General features: G+C 40.8%; 1 protein-coding gene across 1 annotated transcript; it reads left to right on the top strand.

Moving 5' to 3' along the window:
* The first annotated feature begins 639 nt into the window (after nt 1–639).
* ube2q1 (ubiquitin conjugating enzyme E2 Q1) lies at nt 640–18,385 on the top strand. Its single transcript, XM_062964784.1, has 13 exons — nt 640–1,203; nt 3,149–3,253; nt 3,527–3,631; nt 5,816–5,866; nt 5,956–6,096; nt 9,627–9,711; nt 9,800–9,860; nt 12,596–12,686; nt 12,787–12,845; nt 13,841–13,889; nt 14,278–14,373; nt 16,143–16,209; nt 17,771–18,385. Exons 1-13 carry the CDS (start codon nt 652–654, stop codon nt 17,800–17,802), a joined length of 1,494 nt encoding a protein of 497 aa, XP_062820854.1. The 5' UTR covers nt 640–651; the 3' UTR covers nt 17,803–18,385.
* The last annotated feature ends 4,846 nt before the right edge of the window (nt 18,386–23,231 follow it).

The following is a 23,231-nucleotide window of genomic DNA, read 5'->3' as shown; positions in this document are numbered from 1 at the left end:
TGTGTTTTTTTATATACAGTAGAGTCTCACTTATCCAACATAAACGGGCCAGCAGAATGTTGGATAAGCGAATATCTTGGATAATAAGGAGGGATCAAGGAAAAGCCTATTAAACATCAAATTAGGTTGTGATTTTACAAACTAAGCACCAAAACATCAGGTTATACAACAAATTTGGCAGAAAAAGTAGTTCAATACGCAGTAATGCTATGTAGTAATTACTGTATTTACGAAATTAGCACCAAATTATCATGATATATTGAAAACATGGACTACAAAAATGCGTTGGATAAACCAGAACGTTGGATAAGCGAGTGTTGGATAAGTGAGACGCTACTGTATATATATAGCGAGAGATATATAATTAATATAATATAATAATATATAAGAAAGATAGATATCCTGGTCTATCGCGAGATAGCTCTACAGTATATTTTGGGGCCTGAGGGTGCCCTCATTACGTCAGGCTCGGTGGGCGGGGCTTAGCCACTGCCTTCACTTCGCTGTTTTCTACGTAGTAGGAGCTGTGATGCCATGAGCCAATCAACGGGCGCCTCGGAACCGAAGTCCCGCCCTCATCCAATCTCTTAGGATGGGCCTCGTTGCCCGGCTCGTGACGTCACCCCCCTGTACCAAGTCATAAACTTCCGCATGGGCCTCCTTGCCCGGCGCGTGACGTCACTTCCTGTCTCGAGTACGTCCGCCATTTTGGTTGAGCCTCCAGACGCGAAGAGAGCGAGAGAGGGGGGGACGACGCTTCCGTTCCCGGGCGGAAGTGCTTGTCTCCAGGGCGACGGGCGCGCGCGCCGGGCGAGGGCGTCGGCGGCTCCTCCCCTTCCTGGGGCGCGTATGGGGGGCGGGGCGGGGTGCGGGGCGTCACTTCCGGCGGCGGCAGCGGGCCCTTCCCGTCCGCCATCTTGCGGAGTGGGGGGACGCGGGGGGCCCGTGGGCCGCGGCGGAGGGAGGCCGCTCCATGGGAAGAGGATGCAGCGCGGAGCCGGAGGCGGGGCCGGAGGAGGAGGGGGCGGGGCGCCGGGCCCCGGGCGCGCGCTGCTGAGGCGGGAGCTGCGCCTCCTCGAGTCCATCTTCCACCGCGGGCACGAGCGCTTCCGCATCGCCCGCGCCTGCCCCGACGAGCTCGGCTGCGAGTTCCTGCCCGGAGCCGGAGCGGCAGGCCCCGTCCGCATCCACGGAAACATCACGGTGAGGAACGAAGGAAGGAGGGACGCCATTGGCCCGCCCGCACGGGGTGGGAGGGGCCTCGGGCAGGGGGCGGGGACTCGCGCGGAGGGGGCGCTCCTGGGCCAATAGGAACAGGGCCTGCAGCGAGGGGGCGGGGCTTGCTCAGAAGGGTCTCTTGCACCATTTCGAACCCAGGCCAACCTATGACACGCGTGTCAGCACTGACACGCCTAGCCATTTTTGCTGACATAAAGCAGGCATAAATATACAACAAACAGATCTCAGATTAAGATTTTGCTAGCATTCTAAAACAGAGCAGCCATCCTCAAATGTGTGGCCAAATTAGGTGTGATTTCGTCAAGTGGTTTTGTTGTTTACTCCATGGAAATTATGCTCATTACATTTACATTTATTATACATATAATTTATTTATTTACTACATTTATCTGCCGCCCTTCTCACCCCAAAGGGGACTCAGAGCGGCTTACAAATTACATTCACATACAATACATTATATTATTGGCATAGTACAATACTAGCATTAAATTACTATATTGTACTATATCATTACATTGTAATATTATTAGTAATATTACATTTAATATATAATATATAATTAATATTATTAGATTGTCTTATCAGTATTATATCGTAATACATTATATATTATCAATATTATATGTATATACAATATTTACATATTATATATATATATATATGGGCCCCTGGTGGTGGCGCAGCCTGTTAAAGCGCTGAGCTGCTGAACTTGCAGACCAAAAGGTCCCAGGTTCAAATCCCGGGAACAGAATGAGTGCCTGCTGATGGCCCCAGCTCCTGCCAACCTAGCAGTTCGAAAACATGCCAATGTGAGTAGATCAATAGGTACGGCTCCCGCGGGAAGGTAACGGTGCTCCATGCAGTCATGCCAATGGCGACATGACCTTGAAGGTGTCTACGGACAACGCCGGCTCTTCGGCTTAGAAATGGAGATGAGCACCAACCCCCAGAGTCAGACATGACTGGACTTAACGTCAAGGGAAAACCTTTACCTTTACCTATATATATATATATATATATATTATTGTAGTATATTATCATATTATTACTATTTTATTATTACTATATTATTCATTGCTCATGACTAGAATAGAGAAAAATCAGCGTGGAAACTGCAAGAGGTACCATAGATTGTTGTACATGGTATTTATTTATTTATTTCCAATATTTCTATCCTGCCCTTCTCACCCGAAGGGACTCAGGGCGGCGTACAATTGGCAACAATTCGATGCCGATACATCATTAAAAACAACAACATATAAAAATATATTACAACCAATTAAATACAGTATAAAATATAAAACATAAACATATGCTTAAAATCCGTTCGTCCAATATCCTCCAACTTTATCCATATGGTAATAATGGTAGTAAATAGTTTTGATTTATTAAATACAGTTATATATTACAATTATATATTTCATAGAATCATAGACTCAGAAGTAGTAAGTAGTAAGTAAAAGTTTATTTGTATACCGCCCTCTCTCCCGAAAGGGACTCAGGGCAGTTTCCAATATAAAATCAGCATAAAACATTGTACAATAAAACACTGAAAACACTATAAAACGCTATAAGAATTAAAAACAAAACATAACAATCGACTAAAACATTCACATAAACAGAAGGGTCTCTTGAAGCACTTCGGATCCCCAACTCTTTGAGGGAGGGGCGGAGCCTGAGGCAATGGGCGGGGCTTACATAGAAGGGTCTCTTGGAACACTTGGGGCCCCCAATGCTTGAAGGAGGGGCGGGGCCCGGGTTGGGGGTGTTTGTGGACCAATAGGGAGGGGCCTGAGACAAGGGGCGGGGCTTGACAGGAGGGGGAGGGGCCTAGGCTCCTAGGTTATTGTTGTTATTGTCACCACACCAATATATGTTATATGATGAAGAATCCCCTTCTGTCCGGCAGGAGTCCTACCCGGCGGTGCCCCCCATCTGGTCGGTGGAGTCGGACGACCCCAACCTGGCCGCCATCTTGGAGAGGCTGGCCGACGTGAAGAAGGGCAACACCTTGGTGAGCCTTGCCGGGGCCCGTTTCTGTTGGAAGCGAGTGCGAGTGTTGCCGCTAGCCAACTTGAATAGCGCTGAGTAGCCTTGCAGCTGCGAGGTCAATCAGTGAGGGCATCTGAAGCAAGTGGAGTGATGTCCTGGGTGACCCCAAGTGTACACCTTTCATTCCCTTCCACTCAAACCAAGCACCCTATACGCATTCCTCACCTCAGGTGAGTCAGGGGCGCTCCTACCCGCCCCGTGCCTTACCTGCCCTGCCTGCTTTCCCCTCGCCCAGCTCCTGCAGCACCTGAAGCGCATCATTTCCGACCTCTGCAAGCTCTACAACCTCCCGCAGCACCCGGACCTCGAGATGCTGGACCAGCCGCTGCCGGCGGAGCAGGTGAGGCAGCGCCCGGGGGGGGGGGGGGGGCGGCAGATCTGTCAGAGTATTTGCAGCGCAGAAAAACTGGGAAATTCAAGGCGGGAAGCAATCAGGAACAGCTAACACCTCCCAACAAAGGATTCCCTCAGGCAGGAAGCAGCCAGGCTTTGAAGCTGCAAGGCTTTCCAGTGCTGATCAAGGTGATTAATTGCCACATTCACACATGCCTCCAACAGACAAGAGTTCTTTCTCTCACCATGGAGATACAGTAGAGTCTCACTTATCCAACACTCGCTTCTGGATTATCCAACGCTTTTTTGTAGTTAATGTTTTCAATACATCATGATATAATAATAAATAATAATAAACTTTATTTTTATATCCCGCCACATCTCCCCGAAGGGACTCGGGGCGGCTCACAACAGGGACAAGCCCGAAACAACAACACAACATATTTGACAAAAACTTAACGCATTCCAACAATACACAAAACAAAATAATGGACAATACATTAAAATCCAAGCAGATAAAATCAGAGTAATTAAAAGCAAACCAGTGGGGACAGGTTTCATAAAGTGCTGTATCATGGAAATAAGTAACAGTGATAAAGTGCATGAAACTACTTTTTCTGTCAAATTTGTTGTATAACATGATGTTTTGGTGCTTAATTTGTAGAATGATTACCTAATTTGATGTTTAATAGGCTTTTCCTTAATGCCTCCTTATTATCCAACATATTCGCTTATCCAACGTTCTGCCAGCCCGTTTATGTTGGATAAGTGAGACTCTACTGTATATAATCCCCACTTTCAACAGACCTTACAACCTCTGAGGATGCCTGCCATAGATGTGGGGGAAACGTCAGGAGAGAATGCTACTGGAGACATGGCCACGCAGCCTGGAAAACTCACAGCGACCCATTATTATTGTTATTGTTATTATTATGAAGGAGGGGTATAAAAATAAAATTATTATTATTATTGTATGACACAGCAAACAAGATAGATCTGCTGGATTTCGTATCACAAAATCACAAGTCGAACACTTCCCAAATGTCTAGGGCTGTGTGATGTATTATTATTATTATTATTATTATTATTATTATTATTATTATTATTGTATGACACAGTAAACAAGATAGACATGCTGGATTTCGTCTCACAAAATCACAAGTCAAACACTTCCCAAGTGTCTAGGACTGTGTAATATTATTATTATTATTATTATTATTATTATTATATTGTATGACACAGTAAACAAGATAGACATGCTGGATTTCGTTTCACAAAATCACAAGTCGAACACTTCCTAAGTGTCTAGGACTGTGTAATATTATTATTATTATTATTATTATATTGTATGACACAGCAAAAAAGATAGATATGGTGGATTTAGTATCACAAAATCACAAGTGTCTAGGACTGAGTGATGTACTTTCGGATGATGCTGCAGATCCCAGTAGGGTGGCCTTTTGCAGTTGGCAGATCGTGATTTTGTCAATGTCTATTGTTTCCAAATGCCGGCTGAGATCTTTTGGCACGGCACCCAGTGTGCCCATCACCACCGGGACCACCTGCACTGGTTTCTGCCAGAGTCTTTGAAGTTCAATCTTGAGGTCCTGAGAGCGCCTGAGTTTTTCCTGTTGTTTTTCGTCAATGCGACTGTCACCTGGGATGGCGACATCCATGATCCAAACCTTTTTCTTTTCCACAACTGTGATGTCTGGTGTGTTGTGTTCCAGAACTTTGTCAGTCTGGATTCGGAAGTCCCACAGTATCTTTGCTTGCTCATTTTCCAATATTTTTGCTGGTTTGTGATCCCACCAGTTTGAATTTTTCGAATCCTGGCCTGAATGGCCTTTGTCCTGATGTCTTGCTCTTGGGCTGCAAGGATCAGGCCTTCTGTCTCCTTCTTCAGGGTCCCATTCATGAGCCAGAGCCAGGTCTTCTCCTTGTCAGCTTTTCCTTCAATTTTGTCAAGGAACTTCCCATGCAATGTTTTGTTGTGCCAGCTGTCAGCTCTAGTTTGTAGTGCGGTTTTCTTGTACTGGTTTTTCGTCTGCTGTGCTTTGAGGAGTTTCTGATTTTTGTCGTATTATTATTATTATTATTATTATTATTATTATTATTATTATTATTATGAGTCACTGGGCATCCGCTATGCCTTTGGCCTGCACCTCACGCTTGCCCTTCCGCCCCACAGAGCACCCAGGAGGAGGTCTCCTCCGAAGAAGAGGACGAGGAAATGCCAGAGGTACGGTCCCGGGCGGGGCTTGTGGTCCGGACGGGTCCCCGGTCAGACGAGGGCCGGACTGAGGCCGGGCTGTGCCTTTCCTCCCGCAGGACACGGAGGAGCTGGACCACTACGAGATGAAGGAGGAGGAGCCGGCCGAGGCCAAGAAGGCGGAGGACGACGGCATCGGCAAGGAGAACCTGGCCATCCTCGAGAAGATCAAAAAGAACCAGAGGCAAGATTACTTAAATGTACGTGTCGCCCGGCGGGAGGGAGGCGAGGGCGCATCCCGGGAACTGAAAGTGATCTAAAAATAAGACATCTAGACTTCCATGCTTTCTCTGCTTCAAGAACTTACATCCCCAAAGGATCACATATATCCAAAATAATGAATTGCGGAGGGGCAGAGAATATGAAGAGTTTATTAAGCAAGTAGATATACTAAATTTGCCTTGAGTCCCCTCGGGTGAGAAAGGCAGAGTAAAAATGCTGTAAATAAAAAAATATTTATGTATGTATTTATTTATTTACAGCAGTGATTCCCAAAGGTGGGCGCTGCAGCAATCCAGGGGGGTGGTGATGGCCACAGTTACATATATATTTCTGTTTAATTGCTATTACAGTTTTAAAAAAATTAAATTCCAGGCGCTGAGTAGTATTTTTTCTGGAAAAAATAGGCCAAATAAGTATTTATATTCTGCCCTTCTTTCTCACCCCAAAGGGGACTCAGGGCGGATCACAGTGCACATATACATGGCAAACATTCAAGGACAGACACAGAGGCAATTTAACATTGTCCAGCTTCCGGCTTCATGAGGGTATGCTCGATTCTGGCCACGGGGGAGCTGCCGCTTCACCGTCCACTTGTGACACCGAGTCCTGGGTGGAGTGCTCCCTCATTCCTTTCCGCGCGCTGCTGGAAGTTTTTTTTTTACAGTATCGTAAATTAATTAAATTAGCCTCCCCACATAAAGCGGTACCTAGATTTCCTTCTTAACAGATGCAACTGTCTTTCGAGCTGCGTAGATCAACAGCAAGCTAGGCTGTTAACAGTCAGGGGCTCAGTTTGCATAGTTGAATATAGTAATGTATCATGCTTATATTGTGCTTTGCTAATAATATAATATATTATATATACATATAATAGTGATAGTATTATGATGTAATATCATATAATAATACAGTATAATAATTATATATTACATGTAATATTACTAATAATATCGCAGTATAGTGGTATAGTACAATATACAGAAGAGTTACTTATCCAACGTTCTGGATTATCCAACGCATTTTTGTAGTCAATGTTTTCAATATATCATATTTTGGTGCTAAATTCATAAATATAGTAATTACTACATAGCATTAATGTGTAACGAACTACTTTTTCTGTCAAATTTGTTGTAAAACATGATGTTTTGGTGCTTAATTTGTAAAATCATAACCTATTTTGATGTTTAATAGGCTTTTCCTTAATCTCTCATTATCCAACACATTCGCTTATCCAATGTTCTGCTGGCCTGTTTATGTTGGATAAGCGAGACCCTAACATCAAATTAGGTTATGATTTTACAAATTAAGCACCAAAACATCATGTTATACTACAAATTTGACAGAAAAAGTAGTTCAATATGCAGTAATGTTATGTTGTAATTACTGTATTTACGAATTTAGCACCAAAATATCACGGATATATTGAAAACATTGACTACAAAAATGGCTTGGATAATCCAGAAATTGGATAAGCGAGTCCTGGAAAAGTGAGACTCTACTGTACCTATAATACTGATAATATTATAATGTAATGCAATATAATAATATTAATAATACAATATAATAATATGAATTAGTTAAGTACATGTAATATGACTAATAACATTGCGGTATAGTCGTATAATATAATATACTGTATGTATATATACTTGTAAACCGCCCTGAGTCCCCTTCGGGGTGAGAAGGGCAGGGTATAAATGTCGCCAATAAATAAATAAATAAATAAATATAGTGGTATACTACAATATAGTAATATATAATAGTAATAATAATAATAATTTTTTTTTTTATTTATACCCCACCACCATCTCCCCAACAGGGACTCGGGGCGGCTAATGCTAATATTGTGCTATGCTAATAATATATTATACGTACATATAATTTGTAAGTCCCCTTTGGGGTGAGAAGGGCGGGGTATGAATGTTGCAAATAAATAAATGAATAAATAAATATAGTGGTATACTACAATATAATAATATATAATGCTAATATTGTGCTATGCTAATAATATATTATACGTACATATAATCTGTAAGTCCCCTTTGGGGTGAGAAGGGCGGGGTATGAATGTTGCAAATAAATAAATGAATAAATAAATATAGTGGTATACTACAATATAATAATATATAATGCTAATATTGTGCTATGCTAATAATATATTATACGTACATATAATCTGTAAGTCCCCTTTGGGGTGAGAAGGGCGGGGTATGAATGTTGCAAATAAATAAATGAATAAATAAATATAGTGGTATACTACAATATAATAATATATAATGCTAATATTGTGCTATGCTAATAATATATTATACGTACATATAATTTGTAAGTCCCCTTTGGGGTGAGAAGGGCGGGGTATGAATGTTGCAAATAAATAAATGAATAAATAAATATAGTGGTATACTACAATATAATAATATATAATGCTAATATTGTGCTATGCTAATAATATATTATACGTACATATAATCTGTAAGTCCCCTTTGGGGTGAGAAGGGCGGGGTATGAATGTTGCAAATAAATAAATGAATAAATAAATATAGTGGTATACTACAATATAATAATATATAATGCTAATATTGTGCTATGCTAATAATATATTATACGTACATATAATCTGTAAGTCCCCTTTGGGGTGAGAAGGGCGGGGTATGAATGTTGCAAATAAATAAATGAATAAATAAATATAGTGGTATACTACAATATAATAATATATAATGCTAATATTGTGCTATGCTAATAATATATTATACGTACATATAATCTGTAAGTCCCCTTTGGGGTGAGAAGGGCGGGGTATGAATGTTGCAAATAAATAAATGAATAAATAAATATAGTGGTATACTACAATATAATAATATATAATGCTAATATTGTGCTATGCTAATAATATATTATACGTACATATAATCTGTAAGTCCCCTTTGGGGTGAGAAGGGCGGGGTATGAATGTTGCAAATAAATAAATGAATAAATAAATATAGTGGTATACTACAATATAATAATATATAATGCTAATATTGTGCTATGCTAATAATATATTATACGTACATATAATCTGTAAGTCCCCTTTGGGGTGAGAAGGGCGGGGTATGAATGTTGCAAATAAATAAATGAATAAATAAATATAGTGGTATACTACAATATAATAATATATAATGCTAATATTGTGCTATGCTAATAATATATTATACGTACATATAATTTGTAAGTCCCCTTTGGGGTGAGAAGGGCGGGGTATGAATGTTGCAAATAAATAAATGAATAAATAAATATAGTGGTATACTACAATATAATAATATATAATGCTAATATTGTGCTATGCTAATAATATATTATATGTACATATAATTTGTCCCCTTTGGGGTGAGAAGGGTGGGATATAAATATAGAAAATAAATAAATGTATTATCTTCCCGCCGAAGCGGTACCTATTGATCTACTCGCATTTGTATGTTTTCGAACTGCTGGGTGGGCTCCTGACCCGGCCCCTCCTTGCCTGTCTCAGGGGGCAGTGTCCGGGTCCGTGCAGGCCACCGACCGGCTGATGAAGGAGCTCAGGGATATTTACCGATCGGCGAGTTTCAAGGGCGGTAAGTGCCTGCGGCCGGTCAGTTATGGGGGAGCGGGGGGGGGGCTCTCGGGTGGTGCAGCTGACCCCTCCTCAATGCCGCCCCACAGGAAACTACGCGGTGGAACTCGTGAATGACAGCCTCTACGACTGGAATGTCAAACTCCTGAAGTAAGTCAGGGCTCCCACGTTGGGGACCGGGCGGGTGGGCCTTCCTTGCCCGTGCCTCTCCTTCTAAGAACCAGTGGAAAATTGCATATAACGCTTGCCACCCTAGTCACCCACTTGCCCAATGACAAGCTCTGAAGGTGCCCAGAAACTGCTATAGTGTCAGAAAGCAACCAGCTTCTACCATAATAAGATAGATGATAGATATATCATCCAGAGTAGGTAGAAAGGAATGGTTTTCATAGAAAAATTGAGTGCTATAATACATTACATGACTTTGCACGTACTTAGCAGAGGTGCTAAGAAACCTTGTTAGTGAATTGTGAAAATATGTAGTGATGGTAAAAGCTATTCAACAGTACAATATGCTGCCTCACAGTGTGATGAAGTCTCCTTCTCTGGAGGGTTTATGACCATCTGTTGGGAGTGCTTGGATTGTGTGTTCCTGCATGGCGAGGGGTATGTGTGGTCTCTTCTGATTCTATATCAGTCACATTGCCAGTAGTAACATCAAAGCAGCCCATTGCTGAATACAGATGTTGCAGAACTGTCCAGTTATAATTCTTAACTTACGAACAGTTAAGTTTCCAGCGAGTTCCACGCCATCTTGCCATACTTACAGACTCATAAAAATGAACGACAATTTTACATCTATATCTATAAAAGAGTGATGGCATCACGGCGACCCACAAAACAACAAAACTACAGGCCCCCCAACCTCAAACTTTGACAACACAACCCATCATCCACGCCTCTAGGTTGATACAACAAAAAGAAAAGAAAAATAAAGTCCTAATTAGAGAGAGAGGAATAATTGCTTTTATCCAATTGCTGCCAGTTAGAAGGCTAAGCTCCTCCAACTTGGTCTCCTAGCAACCCAATAAACACTAAAAACTAATACAATAAAATACTATAATAACAGAAAATAACTAAAAATAATACAAGAAAATAATAAAATATAATAAATAAAAAGATAACTTACAAGAAAATTAATAAAAAATTGCAAATAACATCAAATAAAAATTACACAACAATTTTTAAACAATACCACCACCACTTTGCCACAGCAACGCGTGGCCGGGCACAGCTAGTCGTTGTATATACATACACAAGAAGTCTTGAAAACCTATGTTTCTATTTCATTTAATCCATAAAAATGACAGAACTATTACATATATCTTCACGTTGTATGTAAGTAGTTTTGTAATATATTTGATTTCTATTTGAACAGATTGACTTGGCTATATTTGGAATAATTAATTTGACTGATAGATACATAGATAGAATGCTAGAGTTGGAAGGGATCGCCAAAGACCTCCCTCTGCCATAATAGAGAGATAGATGCATAGATATATTGATGCATAGATAGATTCCTAGAGTTGTCAAGGGCCCCAAAGAAGGCCATCCAGACCAACCCCCTCCTGCCATAATAGAGAGATAGAGAATCCTAGAGTCAGAAAGGGACCCCAAAGGCCATCCAGACCAAATCGCACTATAAAAAGATAAAACAGGAATACAATATATCAATTAAAACAAAAATACAGGATAAAAAATTGCATTTAAAACACATAAATGGTAAAATCGTAATAAATACAGGATGGATTATTAAAAACCCTCTGAGGCTGATTAATTAATGACTGTATCTCCAAAGGCCTGCCGAAACAGCCAAGTCTTCAGTTGTTTCCTGAAGGAAGGTAGAGAACCTCCTTCTGCCATAATAATAATAATAATAATAATAATAATAATAATAATAATAATAATAATGTAATAATAAATCATTATTTATATCCTGCTTTCCTCCCTCACAAGCCCCAAAGCGGCTTACAACATATTAAAATCATGTAAATGACAGCCCAAATACATTGATATAAAAAGTATAAAACATCATAAAATAAACAGTTTAAAAACAGCAATAATCTACATACACATTCTTGTGGCATCGTGTCAGATAATAATAATTATTATCTGACACGATGCCACCAAGAAAAAGTGTAGATTATTGTTGTTATTAAACTGTTTATGACGTTTTATACTTTTTATATCATAAATAAAATATAATAAATATAATATAATAATAATAATAGGAGCCTCCGGTGGCCTAGGGGATAAAAGCCTTGTGTCTTGAAGGTTGGGTTGCTGACCTGAAGGCTGCCAGGTTCGAATCCAACCTGGGGAAAGCACAGGTGAGCTCCCTCTGTCAGCTCCAGCTCCATGCGGGGACATGAGAGAAGCTTCCCACAAGGATGGTAAAAACATCAAAACATCCGGGCAATGTCCCCTGGGCAACATCCTTGCAGACGGCCAATTCTCTCACTCCAGAAGCAACTCCGGTTGCTCCTGACATTAAAAAATTATTATTATTTATATATTTATTTATTTATTTATTTTTCTCTCCCGCCACCATCTCCCCAAAGGGACTCGGGGCGGCTAACATGGTGCCAAGCCCAAAACAGAAACAAAGCATAACAAGTAAACAAATATCAGTAGCTAAAAATAGTGTCAACACAACCATTAAAATAAAATAAACAACAATTAAATAATTCAATTGTGCTTTGTTCCAGTCCAGTTTCCTTCCTTAAAGGCCTGTTTACGATAGATAGACGGAATCTGAGAGTTGGAAGGGGCCCCAAAGAAGGCCATCCAGTCCAACCCCCTTTTGCCATTATAATGGAGAGATTGTGCTCTAATATAAATACTGTAAATGAATAAATGTATGTAAACAAGGCCTGTGTTCCCAGGGTGGACGAGGACAGCGCCTTGCACAGCGACCTCCAGATCCTCAAGGAGAAAGAGGGGGCCGACTTCATCCTCCTCAACTTCACCTTTAAGGTCAGTCGGCCGGAGAGGGCAAAGGCCAAGGCCGTGGGGGTTGGGGTGTGGGTCCGAGCAAGCACGCCAGGCACCGACACCCCTCCTTCCTTCTTTGCAGGACAACTTCCCCTTCGACCCTCCCTTCGTCAGGGTGGTCTCTCCTGTCCTCTCTGGAGGGTGAGTGCCCGCTCGCTTCCTCGTTTGGGGGTCCCTTTGTTTGGGGGATGAGCTCCGCTTCTTCTGGGTCCCCTTTGTGGAGAGAAGAGGCGGGGCGTAAATACACATAAATACCATTTCTAAGCCAAAGAGCTGGCGTATTTTTTATTATTATTATTATTATTATTATTTAGTAAAGGTAAAGGTTTCCCCTGACATTAAGTCCAGTCATGACCAACTCTGTGGGTTGGTGCTCATCTCCATTTTTAAGCCAAAGAGCCAGTGTATTTATTATTATTATTATTATTATTATTATTATTATTATTGTTTAGTAAAGGTAAAGGTTTCCCCTGACGTTAAGTCCAATCGTGTCCAATGACTCTGTGGGTTGGGGCTCATCTCCATTTCTAAGCCGAAGAGCCAGTGTATTTATTATTATTATTATTATTATTATTATTTAGTAAATGTAATAGTAAAGGTAAAGGTTTTCCCCTGACGTTAAGTCCAGTCGTGACCGACTCTGGGGGTTGGAGCTCATCTCCGTTGCTAAGCCCAAGAGCCGGCGTTGTCCATAGACACCTCCAAGGTCATGTGGCCACTGGCATGACTGCATGGAATGCCGTTACCTTCCCATCAGAGCAGTACTTATTGATCTACTCACACTCTGGGGGTTGGGGCTCATCTCCATTTCTAAGCCAAAGAGCCGGCATTGTCCGTAAACTCCTCCAAGGTCATGTGGCCACTGGCAGGACTGCATGGGGCGCCATTACCTTCCCGCCGGAGCAGTACCTATTGCTCTACTCACATTGGCATGTTTTCGAACTGCTAGGTTGGCAGGAGCTGGAGCTAACATGCCACTCCCGGGATTTGAACCTGGGACCTTTCGGTCTCCAGCTCAGTGCTTTAACACACTTCACCACCGGGGCTCCATAAATATATATATAATAGTAATAATAATAGAACTTGGGAACTCTGTATGGAAAGGCTCCTTCTTTCCTTCCTTCCTTCTTTCTCAGGTACGTCTTGGGCGGAGGAGCCATCTGCATGGAGCTCCTAACGAAGCAGGTGAGCTGTTAACGGGGGGGGGGGGGGGGGGGGCACTGCCTTTGGCCCCTGGTCTTGGGGAGTCTCCTTCCAACCTTAGGATTCTATTCCCCTATTTCTCCCCGTGAGTCTTCTAATGCCTATTTGGCTGGATGGCCATCTGTCGGGAGGGTTTGGGTTGTGCTTTTCCTTCCATAGCAGAAGAGGGCTGGACTAGATATCCTTCGAGGTCCCTTCCATTTTTAGGAGTCTACCGTATGATTCTACAGTCCTATTTCTCCCCATGAGCCTTCTAATGCCTCTTTGGCCGGATGGCCATCTGTCGAGAGGGCTTGGATTGTGCCCTTCCTGCCTCTGGGGTCCCTTCCAGGCCTGGGATTCCCTGCTCTCACGCCCGTCTCCCTTTCAGGGCTGGAGCAGCGCCTACTCGGTGGAGTCGGTCATCATGCAGATCAGTGCCACGCTGGTGAAGGGCAAGGCCAGGGTCCAGTTCGGCGCCAACAAAGTAAGCCCCGCCCCCTCTGCCCCGCCCCCTCTGCCCCGCCTTCTTCTCTGCCCCGCCTTGTGCCACCCCGTCTTCCGTGTCTTCCAGGGGGGAGTCTCTCATCCGGTCTCAGCCACTGATTGAGGTTCTTTGTTTTAGCCTGCCACTTTTGGACTCTCGCTTGCTGAGGGGCTCCTGCAAATGTCTCCGGAGATCTTAGGAAGGTGTTTCCTGATTTAAGGCAGGGGTCCTCGAACTTTTAAAGTGGAGGGCCGGTTTATGATCCCACAGATTGTTGAGGGGCCGAATTATCATTTGAAAAAGAAAAACACAAACAAATTCCTATGCACACTGCACATGTCTTATTTGTATTGCAAAAAAAACCCCAACAACAATCATTTATTTATTTATTTATTTGCTACATTTATACCCCACCCTCTCCCACCCCAGACTCAGAGCGGCTTACAAGTTGTATGTACATACAATAAATTATATTATATATAAAAACTGTTTTTTGATGTGTATGTTTATATTGTAAGCCGCCCTGAGTCCCCTGATGGGTGAGAAGGGCAGGGTAGAAGTGATGTAATAAATAATAAATAAATTATTAGCATAGCACAATATTAGCATTATATATTACTACTATATTGTACTATACCACTATACCATATTATTATTAGTAATATTACATTTAATATACAGTAGAGTCTCACTTATCCAACATTCACTTATCCAACATTCTGGATTATCCAATGCATTTTTGTAGTCAATGTTTTCAATACATCGTGATATTTTGGTGCTCACTTCGTAAATATAGTAATTACTGCATAACATTATTGCGTATTGAACTACTTTTTCTGTCAAATTTGTTGTCTAACATGGTGTTTTGGTGCTTCTTTGTAAAATCATAATCTAACTTGATGTTTAATAGGCTTTTCCTTAATCCCTCCTTATTATCCAACATATTCACTTATCCAACATTCTGCCGGCCCGTTTATGTTGGATAAGTGAGACTCTACTGTATAATTAATATTATTATATCATACAATATTATTACATTGTATTACTATTATTAGCCACCCTGAGTCCCATACTGGGTGAGAAGGGCGGGGTAGAAATACTGTAATAAATAAAGAAATATTATAATATTATTATCAACATTATATGTATACACAATATATTATACTAGCTGTGCCCTGCCACGCGTTGCTGTGGCCCATTGGAATTGCACTGAATAGCTCCGGTTTTTGGGGTTTTTTAGGCCCTGTGGAGGTTCGTAACGTGATATTTTGTGGTTTCAACCTCAAGGCGTGGATGATGGATTGTGTTGTAAAATTTCGAGGTTGGGGGGTGTTTAGTTTTGTTGTTTTGCTCGGTGCCAGGATTCCATCACTCTTTTATATATATAATTACCATAGCACAATATTAGTAAATGAACAATACAATATTTAAAAATGAAAATAATTTTAACCAACATAAACTTATCAGGATTTCAGTGGGAAGTGTCTGCCAATGAGATAGTCAAGTTAATTAGGATTGTTGTTGTTGTTGTGTGCCTTCAAGTCACTTCAGACTTTGGGCGAGCCTAAGTCTAAAACTTAGTTTGGGGACCCCTGATTTAAGGCATTGCCATTGTGCATGGCATTCGCCAGCAAATACTTCTTTTGGTTTCAGGGATTTGGAAATGGGGGTGCGCATTAGATTTGATGGTGCACGAGGCTCGAGTCAATGCGGGTCATAGTAATAATGCACAAGAAGAGTGTTTAAAAGGAACCCCTTTCTCCCAACAGAACCAGTACAGCTTGACGAGAGCCCAGCAGTCCTACAAGTCCCTGGTGCAGATCCACGAGAAGAACGGTGAGCTTGAGTCCAAAGGGAATAATAATGGGGAGCGTTGGAGCAGGGCTTCCCACACCTTGCACGCTTCTTCACGGACAGCTGTCACATTAATGCCAATCACAAAATCCAAATTTAAAATTTTACTATGGACAAGCCACTAGTTTTACTTACCCTTGTCCCCGCTTAAACCTTACCTCAAGGGAATAATTAATCTTAATTTTAATCTTTTTATTCTATACTTGCACAACTACCAAGGAGTGGGTTGGTAGGCTAGTAGGCCAGGATGCCTTGTTTTTACATGGTTTTACTGTTTTACATGATTTTACCATATGTATGGGTAAGGGTATACGTTTTGTATGTTTTACTAGCCATGCCCGGCCACGCGTTGCTGTGGCAAAGTGGTGGTGGTATTGGTTAAAAATTGTTGTGTAATTCTTATTTGACGTTATTTGTATTTTTTAATTAATTTTATTGTAAGTTATCTTTTTATTTATTATATTTTATTATTTTCTTGTATTAGTTTTAGTTATTTTCTGTTATTATAGTATTTTATTGTATTAATTTTTAATGTTTTTTATTATTTTTTATTGGGTTGCTAGGAGACCAAGTTGGAGGAGCTTAGCCTTCTAACTGACAGCAATTGGATAAAAGCAATCATTCCTCTCTCTCTCTAATTAGGACTTTATTTTTCTTTTCTTTTTGTTGTATCAACCTAGAGGCGTGGATGATGGGTTGTGTTGTCAAATTTCGAGGTTGGGGGGCCTGTCGTTTTGCTGTTTTGTGGGTCGCCGTGATGCCATCACTCTTTTATATATATAGATATTTGCTATGCTAATAATATAATATATTGTATGTACATATAATTTGTAAGCCACTCTGAGTCCCCTTTGGGGTGAGAAGGGTGTGATACAAATGTAGTAAATAAATAATACATTTTAGACTTAGGCTCACCCAAAGTCTGAAATGACTTGAAGGCACACAACAACAACAACAACAACAACAACAACAACAACAACCCTAATTAACTTGACTATCTCATTGGCCAGAAGCAGGACCACACTTCCCATTGAAATCCTGATAAATGTAATAATAATAATAATAATAATTTTATTCTTGTACCCCGCCCCATCTCCCCGAAGGGACTCGGGGCGGCTCACATGGGGCCTTGCCCAACATCACAATATAAAATCAAAACAAAAACACAAATTTACAACAATAAATCAACAATGTATGTATGTTGGTTAAATGTATGTTGGTTAAAATTGTTTTTATTTTTAAATATTGTATTGTTCTTTCGTTGTTGTTGTTGTTGTTTTTGCACTACAAATAAGACATGTGCAGTGTGCATCGGAATTTGTTTGTATTTTTTTCCAAATGATAATCCGGCCCCGCAACAGACTGAAGGATTGTGGACCGTCCCTCGGCTTAAAAAGTTTGGGGACCCCTGTAATAGAGCAATAGAGGGGTTACTTTTCGACCCACATGTGTGTAATAATAATAATGAAGAAAGAATAGCTGAAGAGTGATGGAGGTGTTACTTTTTAAAACTTTTCCTTCCTTCCTTCCTTCCTCCCCGCAGGCTGGTACACGCCCCCCAAGGAGGACGGCTAGCGGGAGAGGCCGGACGCCGGCCGAGCAGGATCCGCCGAAAGGCCCGTCCGGACCGGACTGACCGCGGTGGGTGTTTCCAGGACTCGTCCCTCCGGATCCCCCCCCGGCCCCTTGCGCAAGACTTTTCAGCGGGATCCTTTCCCGGGACGTTATGCGCCGGGCTTGGGGTCATTGAGCAAGCGGGCGAGTGGCTGACCGACTGACCCGTGGACAGACTGACCATCCGGGGGCCCGCCTTCCTCCGCCGTTGCCGCCGCTCTTATTAAAAAACCACAAAACGCGCCGCACACACACAAAAGAGAGCCCCCAAAGCGCAACTTCTCTCTCTCTCTCTCTCTCTCTCTCGTTCTGCCGGGAGCGGGGTCACCTTCGTCGCCCCCCTCCTCCTCTTCCTCCTCCTCTTCCTCGGCTGCGGATTTAATTTATTTTCTTATTTCCCATGTACACAGTTGCCTCTCTCTCTCTTTTCCCCCCCTCCTAATTTTTATTTTTATTTTGGGGAGGGGGCTTGTTCCAGTGTATGATGGATGTGGACGGGGAAGGAGATGTACCTTCGCAGAACAATTACACTTGTTTAATTTGACAGGGAAACGGTCTCCGCTCTGTCCGTGGCTTTTGCCTGCCCAGAGGCCACTTGATCGGGAGTCTTGTGGAGGTGGTTGTTGCTGTTGTTGTTGTTGTTGTTGCTGTTGTTGTGGGACTTCAAGGCCTCTCCGGCTCAAGACGGCTCTCTTCCTTCCCTGATTCCTGATCTTCCTTTCCTCCTTCATTCCCTACTTTCCTCTTTCCACCCCTCCTTCCTTCCTTTATTTCCTTCCTTCCTTCCTTCTTCATTCCTTTCCTTCTTCCCCTTCCTTTCTTCGTTCCTTTCTTTCTTTCCTTTTCTTCTTCATTCCCTACTTTCCTCTTTCCACCCCTCCTTCCTTTATTTCCTTCCTTCCTTCTTCATTCCTTTCCTTCTTCCCCTTCCTTTCTTTCCTTTTCTTCTTCATTCCCTACTTTCCTCTTTCCACCCCTCCTTCCTTCCTTTATTTCCTTCCTTCCTTCCTTCCTTCTTCATTCCTTTTTTCACCCCCCTTCCCTCTTTACTTCCTTCTTTCCCTTCCTTCCTTCGTTCCTTTCTTCCTTTCCTTTTCTTCTTCATTCCCTACTTTCCTCTTTCCACCCCTCCTTCCTTCCTTTATTTCCTTCCTTCCTTCTTCATTCCTTTTTTCACCCCCCTTCCCTCTTTACTTCCTTCTTCCCCTTCCTTTCTTTCTTTCCTTTTCTTCTTCATTCCCTACTTTCCTCTTTCCACCCCTCCTTCCTTCATTTCCTTCCTTCCTTCCTTCTTCATTCCTTTTTTCACCCCCCTTCCCTCTTTACTTCCTTCTTCCTCTTCCTTTCTTCGTTCCTTTCTTTCCTTTTCTTCTTCATTCCCTACTTTCCTCTTTCCACCCCTCCTTCCCTCATTTCCTTCCTTCCTTCCTTCTTCATTCCTTTCCTTCTTCCCCTTCCTTTCTTCGTTCCTTTCTTTCTTTCCTTTTCTTCTTCATTCCCTACTTTCCTCTTTCCACCCCTCCTTCCTTCCTTTATTTCCTTCCTTCCTTCCTTCTTCATTCCTTTCCTTCTTCCCCTTCCTTTCTTCGTTCCTTTCTTTCTTTCCTTTTCTTCTTCATTCCCTACTTTCCTCTTTCCACCCCTCCTTCCTTTATTTCCTTCCTTCCTTCTTCATTCCTTTCCTTCTTCCCCTTCCTTTCTTTCCTTTTCTTCTTCATTCCCTACTTTCCTCTTTCCACCCCTCCTTCCTTCCTTTATTTCCTTCCTTCCTTCCTTCCTTCTTCATTCCTTTTTTCACCCCCCTTCCCTCTTTACTTCCTTCTTTCCCTTCCTTCCTTCGTTCCTTTCTTCCTTTCCTTTTCTTCTTCATTCCCTACTTTCCTCTTTCCACCCCTCCTTCCTTCCTTTATTTCCTTCCTTCCTTCTTCATTCCTTTTTTCACCCCCCTTCCCTCTTTACTTCCTTCTTCCCCTTCCTTTCTTTCTTTCCTTTTCTTCTTCATTCCCTACTTTCCTCTTTCCACCCCTCCTTCCTTCATTTCCTTCCTTCCTTCCTTCTTCATTCCTTTTTTCACCCCCCTTCCCTCTTTACTTCCTTCTTCCTCTTCCTTTCTTCGTTCCTTTCTTTCCTTTTCTTCTTCATTCCCTACTTTCCTCTTTCCACCCCTCCTTCCCTCATTTCCTTCCTTCCTTCCTTCTTCATTCCTTTCCTTCTTCCCCTTCCTTTCTTCGTTCCTTTCTTTCTTTCCTTTTCTTCTTCATTCCCTACTTTCCTCTTTCCACCCCTCCTTCCTTCCTTTATTTCCTTCCTTCCTTCCTTCTTCATTCCTTTTTTCACCCCCTTCCCTCTTTACTTCCTTCTTCCCCTTCCTTTCTTCATTCCTTTCTTTCTTTCCTTTTCTTCTTCATTCCCTACTTTCCTCTTTCCACCCCTCCTTCCTTCCTTTATTTCCTTCCTTCCTTCCTTCTTCATTCCTTTTTTCACCCCCTTCCCTCTTTACTTCCTTCTTCCCCTTCCTTTCTTCATTCCTTTCTTTCTTTCCTTTTCTTCTTCATTCCCTACTTTCCTCTTTCCACCCCTCCTTCCTTCTTTATTTCCATCCTTTCTTCCTTCCTTCTTCCCTTTCTTTCTTTCCTCCTTTCCTTCCCTCTCTTTTCTCCTCTCCTCCCTACTTTCCTGTTCTCCTTCTTCCCGCATTCTTCTTTTCACCCCTCCTTCCTTCTTTATTTCCTTCTTCCTTCCTTCTTCATTCCTTTTTTCACCTCTTCTTCCCTCTTTACTTCCTTCTTCCCCTTCTTTTCTTCATTCCTTTCTTTCCTTCCTTTTATTTTTCATTCCCTACTTTCTTCTTTCCACCCCTCCTTCCTTACTTTATTTTCATCCTTTCTTCCTACTTCCCTTTCTTTCCTCCCTTCCCTCTCCTCCCCTCCCCTCCCTACTTTCCTGTTCTCCTTCTTCCCGCATTCCTTTTTCACCTCTTCTTCCCTCTTTACTTCCTTCTTCCCCTTCCTTTCTTCTTTCCTTCCTTTTCTCCTTCACTCCCTACTTTCCTCTTTCCACCCCTCCTTCCTTCTTTATTTCCTTCTTCCCCTTCCTTCCTTTCTTCATTCCTTTTTTCACCCTCCTTCCCTCTTTACTTCCTTCTTCCCCTTCTTTTCTTCATCCCTTTCTTTCCTTCCTTTTCTCCTTCATTCCCTACTTTCCTCCTTCCTTCCTTCCTTCTTCCCTTTCTTTCCTCCCTTCCCTCTCTCCTCCCCTCCCTACTTTCCTGTTCTTCTTCCCACATTCCTCTTTCCGCCCCTCCTTCCTTCCTTCATTTCCTTCTTACCCTTCCTTCCTTCCTTTCTTCATTCCTTCCTTTCCTCTTTCCTTATTACCTTCTTCGCCTTCCTTTCTTCATTCCTTCCTTTCCTTCCTTTCCTCCTTCACTCCCTACTTTCCTCTTTCCTTATTACCTTCTTCGCCTTCCTTTCTTCATTCCTTTCTTTCCTTCCTTTCTTTCTTCCGTCTCTTTTCTCCTCCCCTCCCTACTTTCCTGTTCTCCTTCTTCTCACATTCCTTTTTTCACCTCTTCTTCCCTCTTTACTTCCTTCTTCCCCCTTCCTTTCTTCATTCCTTTCTTTCCTTCCTTTTCTCCTTCATGCCCTAACTTCCTCTTTCCACCCCTCCTTCCTTACTTTTTTCCTTCCTTTTCTCCTTCCTTCCCTTCTTTCCCTCCCTCTCCTTCATTCCTTCCCTTTCTTTCCTTTTCTTCTCCCCCCTTCCCTTGTTTCTTTCCCAGTTTCCTCCTTCCTTCCCTCCCTTTTCCCGGGTAATTAATAATAATAATAATAATAGCGATAATAATCCACAATAATAATAGTGCAAATTATTATTGTGGACTATTATCATCATCATTATTATTATTATTGTGGATTATTATCACTATTATTATTATTGTGGATTATTATTGCTATTATTTTATTATGACAGAGCATATCTATCTTGTTTGCTGTGTCATAATAAAATAATAGTGATAATAATCCACAATAATAATAATAGTAGTGCAAATTATTATTATTGTGGATTATTATCACTATCACTATTATTATTATTGTGGATTATTATCGCTATAATTTTATTACGACACAGCATATCTATCTTGTTTGCTGTGTCATAATTAAATAATAGCGATAATAATCCACAATAATAATAGTGCAAATTATTATTATTGTGGATTATTATCGCTATCACTATTATTATTATTGTGGATTATTATCGCTATAATTTTATTATGACATAGCATATCTATCTTGTTTGCTGTGTCATAATTAAATAATAGTGATAATAATCCACAATAAATAATAATAATAGTGATAATAATCCACAATAATAATAGTGCAAATTATTATTATTGTGGATTATTATCGCTGTTATTAATATTATTGTAGATTATTATTGTGGATTATTAGCATTATAATTGTGGATTATTATCACTATTATTATTGTGGATTATTATTGCTATTATTTTATTATGACACAGCATATCTATCTTGTTTGCTGTGTCATAATAAAATAATAGCGATAATAATCCACAATAATAATAGTAGTGCAAATTATTATTATTGTGGATTATTATTAATGCTATTATTATTATTATTATTATTATTATTATTATTATTATTATTATTATGGATTATTATCGCTATTATTTTATTATGACACAGCATATCTATCTTGTTTGCTGTGTCATAATAAAATAATAGTGATAATAATCCACAATAAATAATAATAATAGTGATAATAATCCACAATAATAATAGCGATAATAATCCACAATAATAATAATAGGGATAATAATCCATAATAATAATCATAACAATAGCGATAATAATCCACAATAAATAATAATAGCGATAATAATCCACAATAAATCATTATTGTGGATTATTATCGCTATTATTATTATTATTATTATGGATTATTATCTCTATTATTATTGTGGATTATTATCGCTATTATTTTATTATGACACAGCATATCTATCTTGTTTGCTGTGTCATAATTAAATAATAGCGATAATGATCTACAATAATAATAATGATAATAATCCACAATAATAATAGCGATAATAATCCACAATAATAATAATAGGGATAATAATCCACAATAATAATCATAACAATAGCGATAATAATCCACAATAAATAATAAAAGCGATAATAATCCACAATAAATCATAATAATAGCGATAATAATCCACAATAAATAATAATAGCGATAATAATCCACAATAAATAATAATAATAGCGATAATAATCCACAATAATAATAATTTGCATTTTCCTGCCTGATTGTGTGATGACATGGAACCACAATCCCCGTGGAATGAATCCACTTTGAGTCCCATA

This window comes from Anolis carolinensis, unplaced genomic scaffold (genome assembly GCF_035594765.1).
Source record: "Anolis carolinensis isolate JA03-04 unplaced genomic scaffold, rAnoCar3.1.pri scaffold_14, whole genome shotgun sequence".
NCBI lineage: Eukaryota > Metazoa > Chordata > Lepidosauria > Squamata > Dactyloidae > Anolis > Anolis carolinensis.
The sequence above is the reverse complement of the archived record's forward strand: the minus strand, read 5'-3'. Positions and strand labels throughout refer to the sequence as shown.

Coding starts and splice junctions, on each gene's coding strand:
- ube2q1 (XM_062964784.1), top strand. CDS start 652: ATGGGCCTCCTTGCCCGGCGCGTGACGTCACTTCCTGTCTCGAGTACG. Junction 3,254..3,526: donor TGAAGAAGGGCAACACCTTG/GTGAGCCTTGCC, acceptor CCCCTCGCCCAG/CTCCTGCAGCACCTGAAGCG. Junction 16,210..17,770: donor GCAGATCCACGAGAAGAACG/GTGAGCTTGAGT, acceptor TCCTCCCCGCAG/GCTGGTACACGCCCCCCAAG.